At 36.4% G+C, this 14,456-nt stretch overlaps 1 protein-coding gene across 1 annotated transcript in view; it reads left to right on the forward strand.

The window, feature by feature from the left end:
- LOC6043897 overlaps positions 1 to 14,456 on the forward strand; it is a 65,559-nt gene that overhangs the window by 34,925 nt on the left and 16,178 nt on the right. The window contains exon 8 of the mRNA XM_038250902.1: positions 1,462 to 1,712. Within this exon, the coding sequence (XP_038106830.1) occupies positions 1,462 to 1,712 (251 nt within the window). The remainder of the gene's footprint in view (positions 1 to 1,461; positions 1,713 to 14,456) is intronic.

Here is a 14,456-nt window from a genome sequence, read left to right on the forward strand (position 1 = left end):
TTGAAGTCACACAAAATGTATTTCTGAAATTTAGATTTTTTCCAAAAATCACAATTTTTTATGGTTCGGGGATCGAAGTAGCCATGCGCGAGTTTGGACGTAAAATTTTTTCGCTGCCGTAAATTTGACGTTTTCTTCGGTTTTTTTTTCAAGTTATTTCTCGTTGGCATCTTTTGGCCAATTGTTACAAAATTCCACGACGGTTTCGGATTTGTTCTTCGGTTGACTTTATTCTGTAAGAGAATCTTTCTGTGGCTGAAGACAAAAGTGAAGCTCTCCGTGAACCTTTTCGTATGGCGGTGAAGATTTCCTGATGGTTCCAGCCTATTCCGGCAAAGAGCCTGTTCCTTCACTTAAACAGCCCCTAAATGGAAGCAGATTCTATTTGATTCGGTTCGTCGACCGAAAACTATCAAGAACCCAGAGGAGGTGACGTCAGGCTGTGTCAAATTCCGGTTGCAGGAAAATGAAGATTGAAGCTGCTTATTGAAGATATCCAGGTTTTGGTGAGATCTTTCCATAATTTTTTGCAAAGTTTTTTTTTTCATATGAAATATCTTTCCTACCCCTTCTCCATTTCCATTTTCCCAATCCCCATTTGTCCATTTCCACGAACCTTATTATTTGCCAAATTTACACTTACACACCCAACCCCAACTGATTCGGAGCGTTTGGTACGGTATGTCCACGCATCCTTCCTCCCCTGTAGATTCTGTGAAATGTGATCCGTTCACAGAATCCTCTCTGCGGTAAACACAACGCAGTAGGGCTGGCCGCTTTAATTTTTGCAATTCATTTTGGGGTGTTCTCGGATGTACTGCAATTATTAATATTGACAAGAAAAGTGCTTGGGGCGTAATCTAATCACAAGACTTTCCAGCATGCTTTCATCGGACTGGCTGCGTTTGTGTTCGATTAGATTAGATTAGATTAGAAAAATCACAATTTTTTATGGTTCTTCTCTATGGCTCAAAAGTTGTGGTTTTGGTCCTCTAACACATATATAAAAATCTCGAAAATCAAGTAATACCAATTTTGGGAAATAGAGTTTTGGTGAAAAAAAATAAATTGAAAAATCGGCAAGATTTTTTCTTGTTTACTTTTTTTCTGTACAGTCCTCATCAATAGCTACAACTTTGCCCAAGACACCAAATTGATCAGAACATTCCTTCAAAAGTTAAATACAGATTTTCGAATATTCACGTACCATTTTCGTATGGACAGCTTCAAAAATGTATGGAGACTTGTATGGGTGTACCAATGACACAAAATGGCTTCCTTGGTCGTAGGGTCGAAATCGGCCGATTTCATAAATAATTGTTCTTATGTTAAACAGAAGTTGAATAAGAATTGGCAAAGGAGCACGATTCCTCAAAAAATCCAGTAATGCATTCCCAAAATAATTTTGTTTAATTTGATTTTCTAATTCCTAACTAAACTCCTTGTTTCTCCATACTCCAGTCCTGCTCGCCGTGGCCATCCCGAACCTGGAGCTGTTCATCTCGCTGTTCGGGGCGCTCTGTCTGTCCGCGCTGGGTATCGCCTTCCCGGCGCTCATCCAAACGTGCACGTACTGGCACGAAACGCACGGACTCGCCAAGGCCTGGATGATTGTGAAGAACAGTGTCATCGGAGTGATTGCCGTGATTGGGCTGGTCGTCGGCACCAGCACCAGCCTCAAAGAGATTATTCACACCTTTGGGGATCACGAGTAGAGGGTTAAAGAGGGCGGGAGATAAGGAGATTTTCCAGGAAAATCCATCCAGTTTGAAATTTTTCAAGTCGTTGCGACACGACGCAATAATTACATTCCTATTGGTTTTAAAAACTGTTTTTGTGTAGATACAATCGAAGTTGTGTATTTTGCCTATAAGTATTTAGAGCTAGCGACAGGAGCGACCCCACAGACAACTATTTTATTGTGATTAAGATAATATATTAAGTCCCCGCAATCGCTGTATCGATTAGAGAGTGAGATGAATATTTTGTGCCAACCATATATCTAATAGTATTTTGTATGGCGATAGCACCGTGCAAAGAGCTATTGGAGTAACGATAGACGATATTTTGATGTTTTATACATTGTCGAAAGTAGTTTTAACAAATTGAAAAAGAAAATTCATATTGTAAAGACGACGGTTACACTTTTAGCAAAATGTTGAAATGATCAATAAAGTATTATGAGAATATTTCCCCTTTATTTTTACTACGGTCTTCGAACGTTCCTCAAATCAACGGTTAACACGTGTTCATCAATTTTCATACTACTATGACAACTGAAAATCACTCACAGCGCATGCTCCAGTTGTAAAAAGCGCCTTGATGCTTGCAACCACGCGGCACATTTCTTCTCACTGCTCACCCTGCTCACTCTCATCACCTTCCACTTGAGTGAGGACGCCGTTCAACGTCAAACTGCACACACACGAACCAGAGCAGGAGAGTTTTGCGTTCACGTGGTCGGTCTTTCTCACGCTCTCTCTTGCTTCACCTTTTTCTACTCACTCTCTTGCTCGGGTTTGAGGGTTGATTCTTCCACTTCCATTTGAGTTTCCCAACCCCCGCCCAACCTTTCAGCAAGTTCCACGCATCTACCCAGGGAGGATATTTTCCGCCAATCAAACGCAATGTTACCGGCGATTGGAGTGATTTGGATTATGTTGTGGGTTAAAAAAAACTTTTTAAATGTTTTAAGGCTGTAGTCAAGACTTGTTCACACGAAGCCTCGATTATCCGAAGTTTCGATTGGCCGAAGGTAAGGTTTGTATGGGACTTCGGATAATGGAGCACCCGCAGTCGAGCAGTTTTTGACAGTTCGCTCCATAAGAAATACATTGTAGAAAAAAGCAAAAACTGCTCCAATGGAAATGCTCCATTGAATCATGAACAAAAAAAATAGGTTTCCTTTTTATATTATCTGATTTTTATCATCAAATTGAAGTTCTGCGATTCCATTTGATTATTGCCTATTTATTATTGATTGGATTGCCTATTGTATTTTGCAAAATGTCCGGAACATTGTCCGGATCCAGAATCAGACCATTACCCTTTCAAACAAGTCTAAAAGTTTGAAGATCTAGCAAATTTTTTATCAAGTTAAGACCACTTAAGTGATTTTGGTGTAGTTTTTTGAAGCCGGATCATTCAGATATAGTTGGTTCCATACAAATACACATTTTTGGTGCTTGATGTCGATTATGTCCACATCTTTAAAGTGAGCAAAAATTGGTAAGGAGTGGTGAAGGCAACAACCACATAAGAGGATTAAGTTATTTTTTTTTTTTCATTAAACGGACCTTTCTGCCCCCCATCCACCTTCAAAATTTTCCCATAAAATCAGGTGTAAACAAATATTGTTAAAAAATATTTTTTGCAATTCCGTCGTGAAACTACTTATTTTTGCTGTCATTCTTGAACGACGAAATAGCCTACTTTTCTGTACCAAAACGAACAGAATCGAATAGCAACACTTTTCAAAATAAATGCTGAAAAGTTCTACTTTTCAGCACTCAAATGGGTGCTGAAAAGTTGAACTTTTCAGCACTTGTTTCGAAAAGTAACACTTTTCAACATTTTTTTAATTTAAACGATTTATTGACAAAATACATGAAAATTTGACATAAAATTTCACTCAGTGTGTGTTTTTTGGAAATGCAAAAAATGTTGTATGGAACTCGTTGCAAAACTTGATTTTTTCAGCACTCTTCGTATTTATCCAACTCGGTGAACCTCGTTGGATAAATGTACGACTCGTGCTGAAAAAATCCTCTTTTTGCAACTTGTTGCATAAACTACTATTTCATTATTAAACTTGATTGATTATAAACTTTGAAGAATACATTTTATATTGTATTTTTAATCAAAATCTAAAAGTACAATTGTGAAGAAATATTTGAATAAATTTATTGATATTTAATTTTCTGAGAATTTTTGAAATTTTTGGCGAATAGCATGTTATCAATTAATTTATAATAACATTTTCAGCATCAAACTGTAATGCTCGGTTTGTACTTTTTTCAATTCAAGATGTCAAAAACTACCGCAAATTGACTGCAATAGAAAATAAACATTGCAATACACATTAAAATCAGTTTACAAGCGTACGTATAAATTTTGCCATGAAAGTTATAAGATTTTGACACTATCGAAAAAAAAAATACAAGTTGCATAACGCCTTTGCAAACTGTACGGATTTTTCCGTACCGTACGGATTTTCGATCCTCTTCGCGGTTTTTTACAGGCTGGATTCGGATTTTTGCCTTCCTCACTGAGGTAAGGCTATAATCCTGCTCTAAAAATGAACTTCATATAAAAACGTCGTAGACCCACCTTCATGTATACATATCGACTCAGAATCGAAAACTGAACAAATGTCTGTGTGTATGTGTGTGTGTATGTGTGTGTGTATGTATGTATGTGACCAACAAACTAGCTCATGTTTCTCGGCACTGGCTGAACCGATTTGACCCGAACTTGTTGCATTCGACTTGGTTTAGGGTCCCATAGATCGAGTTTAATACAGATTTAAGTTTCGATAAGTAGTTCAAAAGTTATGTATAAAAATGTGTTTTCACATATATTTGGATCTCACTTAACTGTATGTAAACTATGTCCGGGTCCATCATCCGACCCATCGTTGGTTAGGTTATCAAAATAACTTTCCAACGAGTCCACAACATTGAAGATCTGGCAACCCTGTCTCGAGATATGGCCACTTAAGTGATATTGATATACTTTTTTGAAGCCGGATCTCACTTAAATGTATGTAAACTATGTCCGGGTCCATCATCGGACCCATCGTTGGTTAGGTTATCAAAAGACCTTTCCAACGAATCTAAAACATTGAAGATCTGGCAACCCTGTCTCGAGATATGGCCCCTTAAGTGATATTGATGTACTTTTTTGAAGCCGAATCTCACTTAAATGTATGTAAACTATGTCCGGATACACCATCCGACCTATTGTTGGTTAGCTTATCAAAATACCTTTCCAACGAGTCTAAAACATTGAACATCTGGCAACCCTGTCTCGAGATATGGCCACTTAAGTGATATTGATGTACTTTTTTGAAGCCGGATCTCACTTAAATGTATGTAAACTATGTCCGGGTCCATCATCCGACCCAACGTTGGTTAGGTTATCAAAAGACCTTTCCAACGAGTGCAAAACATTGAAGATCTGGCAACCCTGTCTCGAGATATGGCCACTTAAGTGATATCGATGTACTTTTTGGAAGCCGGATCTAAAAAATAGATGAAACTTGTGTACAGCCATTGTTGTGAGGAAGGCTCCAACCACATAGGTGGATTAAGTTAGTTTTTTTTTTATAATATGGATTTAGGATGAATTTAGTGACTCACAATCCAGAGGTCGCCGGTTCGAATCCCGCGGCGGGCGCTCTAAAATTCTTGGTGTAAATATGGGTATTCGGCGCCGTCGCTCCGTGCCATACTTTCATACACTTAGGAGCCCAGGGCGGCGAAGTCCTTGTAGATAAAAAGGAAGACACTAGTGGTTGGTACTAGCAATGGTGGCCGACAGCTATAAAGTCAACTTCGTTTTTTTTTTGCCTTCCTCACTGAGGTAAGGCTATAATCCTGCTCTAAAAATGAACTTCATATAAAAACGTCGTAGACCCACCTTCATGTATACATATCGACTCAGAATCGAAAACTGAACAAATGTCTGTGTGTATGTGTGTGTGTATGTGTGTGTGTATGTATGTATGTGACCAACAAACTAGCTCATGTTTCTCGGCACTGGCTGAACCGATTTGACCCGAACTTGTTGCATTCGACTTGGTTTAGGGTCCCATAGATCGAGTTTAATACAGATTTAAGTTTCGATAAGTAGTTCAAAAGTTATGTATAAAAATGTGTTTTCACATATATTTGGATCTCACTTAACTGTATGTAAACTATGTCCGGGTCCATCATCCGACCCATCGTTGGTTAGGTTATCAAAATAACTTTCCAACGAGTCCACAACATTGAAGATCTGGCAACCCTGTCTCGAGATATGGCCACTTAAGTGATATTGATATACTTTTTTGAAGCCGGATCTCACTTAAATGTATGTAAACTATGTCCGGGTCCATCATCGGACCCATCGTTGGTTAGGTTATCAAAAGACCTTTCCAACGAATCTAAAACATTGAAGATCTGGCAACCCTGTCTCGAGATATGGCCCCTTAAGTGATATTGATGTACTTTTTTGAAGCCGAATCTCACTTAAATGTATGTAAACTATGTCCGGATACACCATCCGACCTATTGTTGGTTAGCTTATCAAAATACCTTTCCAACGAGTCTAAAACATTGAACATCTGGCAACCCTGTCTCGAGATATGGCCACTTAAGTGATATTGATGTACTTTTTTGAAGCCGGATCTCACTTAAATGTATGTAAACTATGTCCGGGTCCATCATCCGACCCAACGTTGGTTAGGTTATCAAAAGACCTTTCCAACGAGTGCAAAACATTGAAGATCTGGCAACCCTGTCTCGAGATATGGCCACTTAAGTGATATCGATGTACTTTTTGGAAGCCGGATCTAAAAAATAGATGAAACTTGTGTACAGCCATTGTTGTGAGGAAGGCTCCAACCACATAGGTGGATTAAGTTAGTTTTTTTTAGTGATGTTAGGAATAATATTTCAAAATTTAATTGCTTTTATGCTCTGGTCATACTTTTCCAATTACACATTTTTTATTCAACTGTACACACTTAGATTTTTTTTTACCGAATTCGGTAGTAGAAAAAATCGGTAAACCTTCTGTCAAAATGAACAAAATTCTACCGAAAATCGGTTGTATAATGAACAATAGTGAACTTCATTACCGAATTCGGTAGTTTTCAGTTTACCGAACTGTTCAGCAGTTGAAAATTCGGTAAACTTTACCGAATTCGTAAAAAATCTAAGTGTATATGTTTTATTATAAAAGAATAATTTGAGTTATTCAAACACTAGTAAACCGATAATTGTTTTTAAATTCATTACAAATCAATTTTATACAATACAATATCCAAGAGCATTCAAAAGCTTGGGAAAACCTGTGAAATATCTGAATGAAAAACACATTTTCTCATATAAACACTCAGAGCAATAGAACTCGTAAAAGCAAACTTGACAATTCGTGAACTTTAAATCGTTTAACCATTGGAAAAACATAAAGATTTAGTGCTATAAGTTAAGGCTATCTGTTTTACTCCCAATCCGAAAAAATGTTAAAAATTATTTGAAATCATTCTAACTGGCATTTTTTCCAATCAAATTTACAACTCCAATACTTCTAACTTACGTGAAATTGTCCGAGGATTTCGAATATGACAAAATTGAGACCAAAAAGTGCCGCGACCTACAGAGCAAAAAGCAACGTTGTAAAATGTTTGTTGTAGAAAAATCGAAAAACTATGAGAAAAACTGGATTGGCCTAAAAGTTAATACCATAGGCTTATAGTCCATGAAATTACCTATCTTTTGACCTATGGGAGTATGGGTGTTGGAGGCTGTTGCAAAAAGATATTAAGGTTTTTAAAAAAATCATTTTTTAACAGTTATTTGCAAAAGCTATGAGAAAAAATCAAACCAATCCTGGATGTCTATGGCACATTTTAAAGTGCTTCAAAAGACCTTTTGACTGCATCTAAGAGAGTTGGAATTGATGAAGTTTTACGGAAATGCGAGCAATTTTAAGATTTTTAATGTTTTTTCGACCCCAAACTTCAAAGCCCGTTTTACCCCACTTCCCTTTGTCGTAGAGGGCTCATATTTGGCATGAGTTCATCTCATGTAGAGACAAACAAACGCTGAAAGTTTCATCCAAATCGGAGCACCTCGATACGACCTCTAGAACAAACCGAGCAATATTTACAAATACTGCCTCTTAACAACATTTTAACATTTTTTTGCAAAAAAAAATCAAATCCTATTTTTTGATCAAAACCAAGAATAGAATTTGATTTGGAAATTTATAAAGAAGAATAAATTTTTTCGATGTATTTCATTTGTGACAACTCGATTTGTTGATAAGCATACCCCAAATTTTGCAAATATTTTTTTTAGATGTCTGCCCTACAACATTACAGATTGCTGTTACACTGTTAAAATGTTCCTGCTAATATACAAAAAATACAAGAATGGGAAAAATATAATGTTGTTAAAAACAAAATAATTTAAGTTTAACGAAAATCGATAATTTTCTGATTGAATTTGTAAATTTTGTTGAATTTTTTTATTAAGAGTTTTTTGCTTGGTATGCTCGAAGTGTAAATGATTTTATATTTATAGTAAGGCCGTTTCAAATACTTTTTGAAGTTTATATCCCTCGGCTCTGACCATAGTCGAGGGAAGAGTAAAAAATAGAGCGTCCAATTTCCCGTCCCGGGAAATCCCGGGAATTCCCGGAAAAAAATATTTCCCGTTTCCCGGGAAATTTGTAAATTTCCCGGGAATTCCCGAAATGCAAGCGGAGGTATACATTTTCCTACCTTTCTGCACCATTGTTTTGAAATTATACAAAAAATAATAATTATTAAACTTGATTTATTTTATTCATTGCAATCTACTGTTCATATTGAACTAATTAGTTTGTCTGTAAATTTCATGTTAAGGTTTACTTCAGATAATATTTATTTTTGAATTGAATTTGAATTGACATAATTAAATTTTTCAAAAAGAGTTCTGTGGGACGAATTTGTTTAAAAGTATTCGAGAAATTACAGTTTGAAGTTATAAATTTATGAAGCACGTGAGCTACCAAGAGCGTAAGAGGGTTAAATATAAAAATATCGATTAATTTCAACCACTTCTACACTTAACTTAACTTAACTTAACTTAATAAAAATCATACCATAAATGAAACCATGAAAAATCGTTAAAAAACAAATGCGTATAATATGGAATCAACCCAAAGAATGCAACCATATTTTCAAAACTCGCTTCATATATTTGAAAACTTTGAGTTGTGGTTTCATGAAATAGTGTTTCAAGTTAAAAAGCGCCAGAAATTAGATTTTTAAGGCAAATTCAATGATTATCTATTTATTCACATGTAGAAAATACTTATTCTGTTAGAAGTTATTTGTCATGATAAACAATATTTCTGCATGATTTTTTTTTCATTTCAATTTATGGTCACTGAGAAAGCTTTAAAAGCAATTGTATGTTGCCATAGATTTTTACTGTTCAAACAATTTGATTAAAAAAATACTACTTCTCAACAAAAAAATCTGTTTTTTTTTTCGATTTGGTACGATTTAAAGACAGCCTAAAAAATTATAAAATTTATATATTTTCTCAAAGCTGGATGATTTTTTTACAAGCAGTCAAGCAATTAATTGATCCTAACACTTATTTTGATCATTAAAGTTGCTGTTCTATACAAATGTGTTGCAAAAAATTGATCAGAAACAGGATCAGAATGATTTTCGTTGAATTTCAAATTTCCCGGGAATTCCCGGGATTTTCCGGGAAATTTGTTGAAAATTTCCCGTTTCCCGGGAATTTTGTAATCCCGGGAAATTGGACGCTCTAGTAAAAAACAATTGAAATTACAAGGCAGATTTTCTGGATCTGGATGAGAAACAGTGTTTTACATTCATTTTACAACAATCCAGCATTTTTGAGCTCATTGGTTTTCAAAATATTCTAGAATCGATGAAATTATTTTAAGCCGAAAAAATACTTTTTACGCGGATAAAAATTTTGTAAGCTCATCTCGTAACTCAATGTTGTCAAATTCGTAAACAGTGAAATGTTGTCAAAATCGTCATCTTTTTTCCGATTTTGAACCACAATTTTGTCGATTTTGAAAACATTTACAGCGAAATTGAACAAATGTTAACGATTTTGGAACATTTCAATGTAGCCGTCATCTGGGGCGAATCGGAACTACAGTTTGAATAGGCACTACAGGTTTTAGAGCACTTAAAAGCTTGTGATTTTGAAACCGATGCACTATTTTTGTTAATTAGTGTCTGTTCTTCCCGAAACTAATAAAAAATATCCAAATATTGTACAGTAACGAGGTTAAAACCGCTTCACCTCAGATGACGGTACCCTATTGTGAGGGCACATTTTACGAGAAACAAAATATCTTTTTTTTTACTGTCAACTCTTAACTGTTACAGAAAAATCTTACTAAGAAATAATAAAAATGTTATAAAAAGAATTATTTGTAATGCTTCTTTTTTAAAATTTTAACTAACCTCTATCACACATTAAAAAAAATTAACTGAACATAGTAATAATTTTCTAGATCACATTTTTTAAATCCGTTCCAAAGTCACCCCCCTCCGACGGTACGCCAACACCGGTCGACTACAAATCCCATCCACGAGGCGACGTTTCTCTCAGTCTCATCGCAGCACTCAAGCTGCACACGCCGTGGTTCTTCTCTTCTGACAGCATCGGTACCACCGGGAGCCAAGGAGCTTTCCCAGTTTCCTCCTTCCTCCCTACCTTACATCGGGTGGCGGGCAATCCTTGACACAGACTGTGTTGTTTCCTGTTGATGTCCTTCCGAGCGGGTGCTAATCGGTTGTAACGCACACACTCTGTGTACGGTGGTGGAAATCTGTTGATGTTTACGTGACTCAAAGTTGTGATTTTTTGATAAACTTTGCAAGTGAAATTCGCGGATAGTCGGATTTTCGTGTGGTTTAAACTCGAGGACCAACCACACACTCGGCCACCCCCCACCACCAGGGAGACGACCCAGCCGGAGATTATGTAATTTAGTGCAAACTGCAGCTGCAAAGTGCGACCGGACAGAAAAAATAAAAGTTTCTTCAAGTGAGTAACAAACCAATTTGAAAAGGCGACAGTTTTGAGTGTTTTTTAGCACTTTTCCACCGCGAAAAGTGCCAAGATTTTCCGAGTCAGTGTCGAGTGTCATCAGTCTGGGAGAGCCCTTCCAAAGGGGGGTGGTGGGTGGTGGGTTTTCTATAAATATCATCCCTGCTGCTGCTGCTGCTGCTGTTGGGGGGTGTTTTACAACCACCACCCACCACTCCCAGAAAATGGTGGAGCCAAAGTGGGGTGGAAAACTGTGGGGGAAGCGGTCGACATTGAGGGTGGTTTTTCGGTTGTGGCGCAGCGGAATTGGCCGGTTTCGGCAAGACTTTGTATGAGTTGTCTTTTTATAAATTAAGAGAATGAAAAGCACGTGAATGCCAAAGTCTTGTTAGCAAATTTCTTTGAAGCAAAAAAAAAAAAAACTGCCAGCAAACCCGATAGGATCAGGGCGATTGCAGAATAATTGAGGGTAAACAACGTGGTGAAACATATCGTACACGATTTCTTCTGCTTCTTGTGGTGGTTTTAAAAGGACTCGTTCGAGGGCCATTTTTGAAGGATTCTTTTGTGGGGTTCTCTCTCGTTTGAGACGCGATTAAAGGGTTGAAGAAGGCCAACGTAAAAAATGATGCAACATTGAAAGGAAAGCACGTTTGCTTTCAGGAGAGAGGGGGTTAATGTTGATGAAACGTGGCCTTCTCATGGTATCTTGAGTGCTGCCGATTAAATCTTGTTAAAAAAAGGACATTAAAAAGGTTCATGTTACTTTGAAGAACTTGTTTTTTTTGCTTTGCAAGTTTGAGCAAACACTCGAAAGAAGTGAAATCATCAAGGTTCGAAATTCTTAGAAATAAATAAATGAGTGAACTAGAATCCTGAGATTCATGATTATAATTATTCAGTTTTCACAAAATCTTCTGCTAAATTGGGATTCAACATACAAATTTTAACTGTCTGTGCATTAATTTTTTTAATTATATTAACCCTCTACAACCCAACCCCACCTTTAAAAGGGCTTCGATTTAAAAATTCACCAAAAATCCATTTTTCAACCAATTTTTGATCTTTAAAAAGCATTGGAAAGAAGAACTCTAAAAATTTTAGAAAATTTTAGGGGTTGGAAGTTTTACTTATTTCATGCGACTTTGCCAAAGTTTTGAAAAATGTCATTTTTAAAGGCGTTTAATTGGGAAGTGTTTTTTTACTAACATTTCCTGTATGATAAGTAAAAATAATTTTGCAGTAATTTTTGTAGTGTCCCAGGCTATGCTTCTATGCATTTTTACAAATTAAATGATAATGGTGCCATTTTATAGCAGAAAATGTGAAAAACAAGCAATTGAAAAATTAAAAAAAATACTGTAAAAACATGAAAAAAAATAGATAGGCAAAATGTAATGATAGGAGGTAGAAGAATAAGCCAAATATTACCAAAAACAAACCTAAACTAAACAATGTAAATGCAAATGAAAATACTAAAAATGAAACAAGAAAAACATAAAACAAGAGAAGTAAAGCTTTTCGTAGAACAAACGTTGCTAAAAATGACATCATAAACAAGGAAAAAAAAAATAGAAAAAAATTGGACGGTAGAGGGTTAAAGCCGTATCAAACGTGAAATTTTGAAAACACCGTGAAATCCCGCAAAATTTGTTACAATCTGTTGCCATAGTGTGCTAAGTGTACTTAAACCACGATTTTTTTTTTCAAATTTACGCTATACAAGGAATCTACTGTTCATTTAATTTGATAATATATCTCAATACTTTAAGGTATTGTAGCAAATTAAATTTTAAAAATCTCTGTAGAGATACATCGTTAATTCAGCAGATGAACTCTGAGTAAGCATAAGCATAAGCATAGGTGCCCACCCGCAGTTGCTACTCCGTTATTGACCAGGACCTCCAGAAGTTACATCCACGAGCCGTGGAAGATGAGTGGGAGCTTTCTTTCCTCGCTTCGCAACTTCTCAAAGGCCCCTATCATGCTGATCAATACCGGCGCCGGCCACGACCAGTGGTAGGGTCACGGGGAAGTGGATGGGAATGTTAGTCCGATACTTGAGTGATAGAGACCGCCCAATCGACTGCATCTCCGACAAAGTATCACATGAGTTTTGAGGGGGTTAGTAGATGGGTATGAGGTCAGGATTCACGAGTGGCAGTGATGTGACCATGAGCATTTTGTTTATCGGTTGAAAAATTTAAATCTTAGGCAGCCGGCTGCGGAAAGATCGATAATTGATTATTTAAAAAGTTTTTTTTTATCGCACGCGTGCCAGCCGAGCAATAGTGCTATGGGCTGGACTTATCAGTATATTTTTACTGTTTTTACAATTTAGATAACGCGAGCAAATTTCAAAAATAGTAAATAAATGACGCTTTACTCTTCATAAAATCAATAGTTTGGTGAGTTTATACTAAAATTGCCAGTTAGAATAAATTTTTACGATCATTTACGACGAAAATTATCGCGGAAAAACAGGACTGCGCATCCCCAGAAGCACTTCACTTATCTCAGCAGATGAACTCTGAGTATTCTCAAAACTGAATTCTTATTTATTTTAATATTTTTATATATTTTGTGTCTAGAACCAAGTGCCTTGATTGCACAAAACAGACCCTTTTACTCGTGAGCACAGTTTGAACGCGACGCAAAAATATTCTCCTCCATTTCCGTCGTTTGTCACTTCCACATCAATCGCTACTGAAAACTCTCTCTTTTTCTCTTCCTCTCATTCCAATCGGGTAGTAAAGCGAATAACGTCATGATTCGAAATCCGGACACTTAGTAGCATATCATTTTTGTTATAGCTGGCAAAAAATCATGTAATAAGTTGGAAATGTAGAAATATCATCAGGATGTAGTATAAACAGTCAGTTTCAAGAAAGTGCATGCAAAATATGTCTTTTCTAACAATTTTTCATCAGAATTTTAAAATTAAAATGACTTGTTGTGCTTCGAATCCCGGACACTGATAAAAGCTGATTCGAAATCCGGACACTTTTGCTTCGAATTCCGGACACTCGATTTTATTTATGAATCGCACAGATTTGGACTGAAATGTTAGTGAATGGCATTCTTTAGGTCTCAAATAAGCTGTTAACATCAAAACAATCGATAGTTTATATGAAAATTTGCTAGAATTTAAGGAAATCGAAAACATAAATTTCTGCTTTGCCTTCCCGGTGCTTCGAACACCTATGAAATATTTCAAGTGAAATGTGTGTGTGTTTAATTGAAAGTTGATGTTGGAATTCATTAAAAAACACAGTTTTGAAATTCATAATGCGAACTTATATCCAAATAATTGATAAAACAAGCTGAAGTGTCCGGGTTTCGAAGCGTCCGGGAATTCGAATCATGACGTTAGCTCAAAGAGATCGATTGCGCTGTGTCGCTCGAAGCTGACTCAAAATAATTCGCGATCGGCTTTAGTTTTATCATTTAATACATTGCTCAAAATCATCGTTATCAACAAAATTTTGTTGGTTACATAACATCCGAGATACATTTGATACCAATTTCCAATATGCCAAACTCTAATTGACGGCAAAATGTGGAAGTGCAGGCCAAGTGAGCGCCGCGCTGGTATTCTGTTAGATTCTCTCCTGTCTGAACATATTTTCTTGTGACTCGGGCCGACGGATGAAGTAG

Source organism: Culex quinquefasciatus, chromosome 2 (genome assembly GCF_015732765.1).
Source record: "Culex quinquefasciatus strain JHB chromosome 2, VPISU_Cqui_1.0_pri_paternal, whole genome shotgun sequence".
NCBI classification, from domain to species: domain Eukaryota; kingdom Metazoa; phylum Arthropoda; class Insecta; order Diptera; family Culicidae; genus Culex; species Culex quinquefasciatus.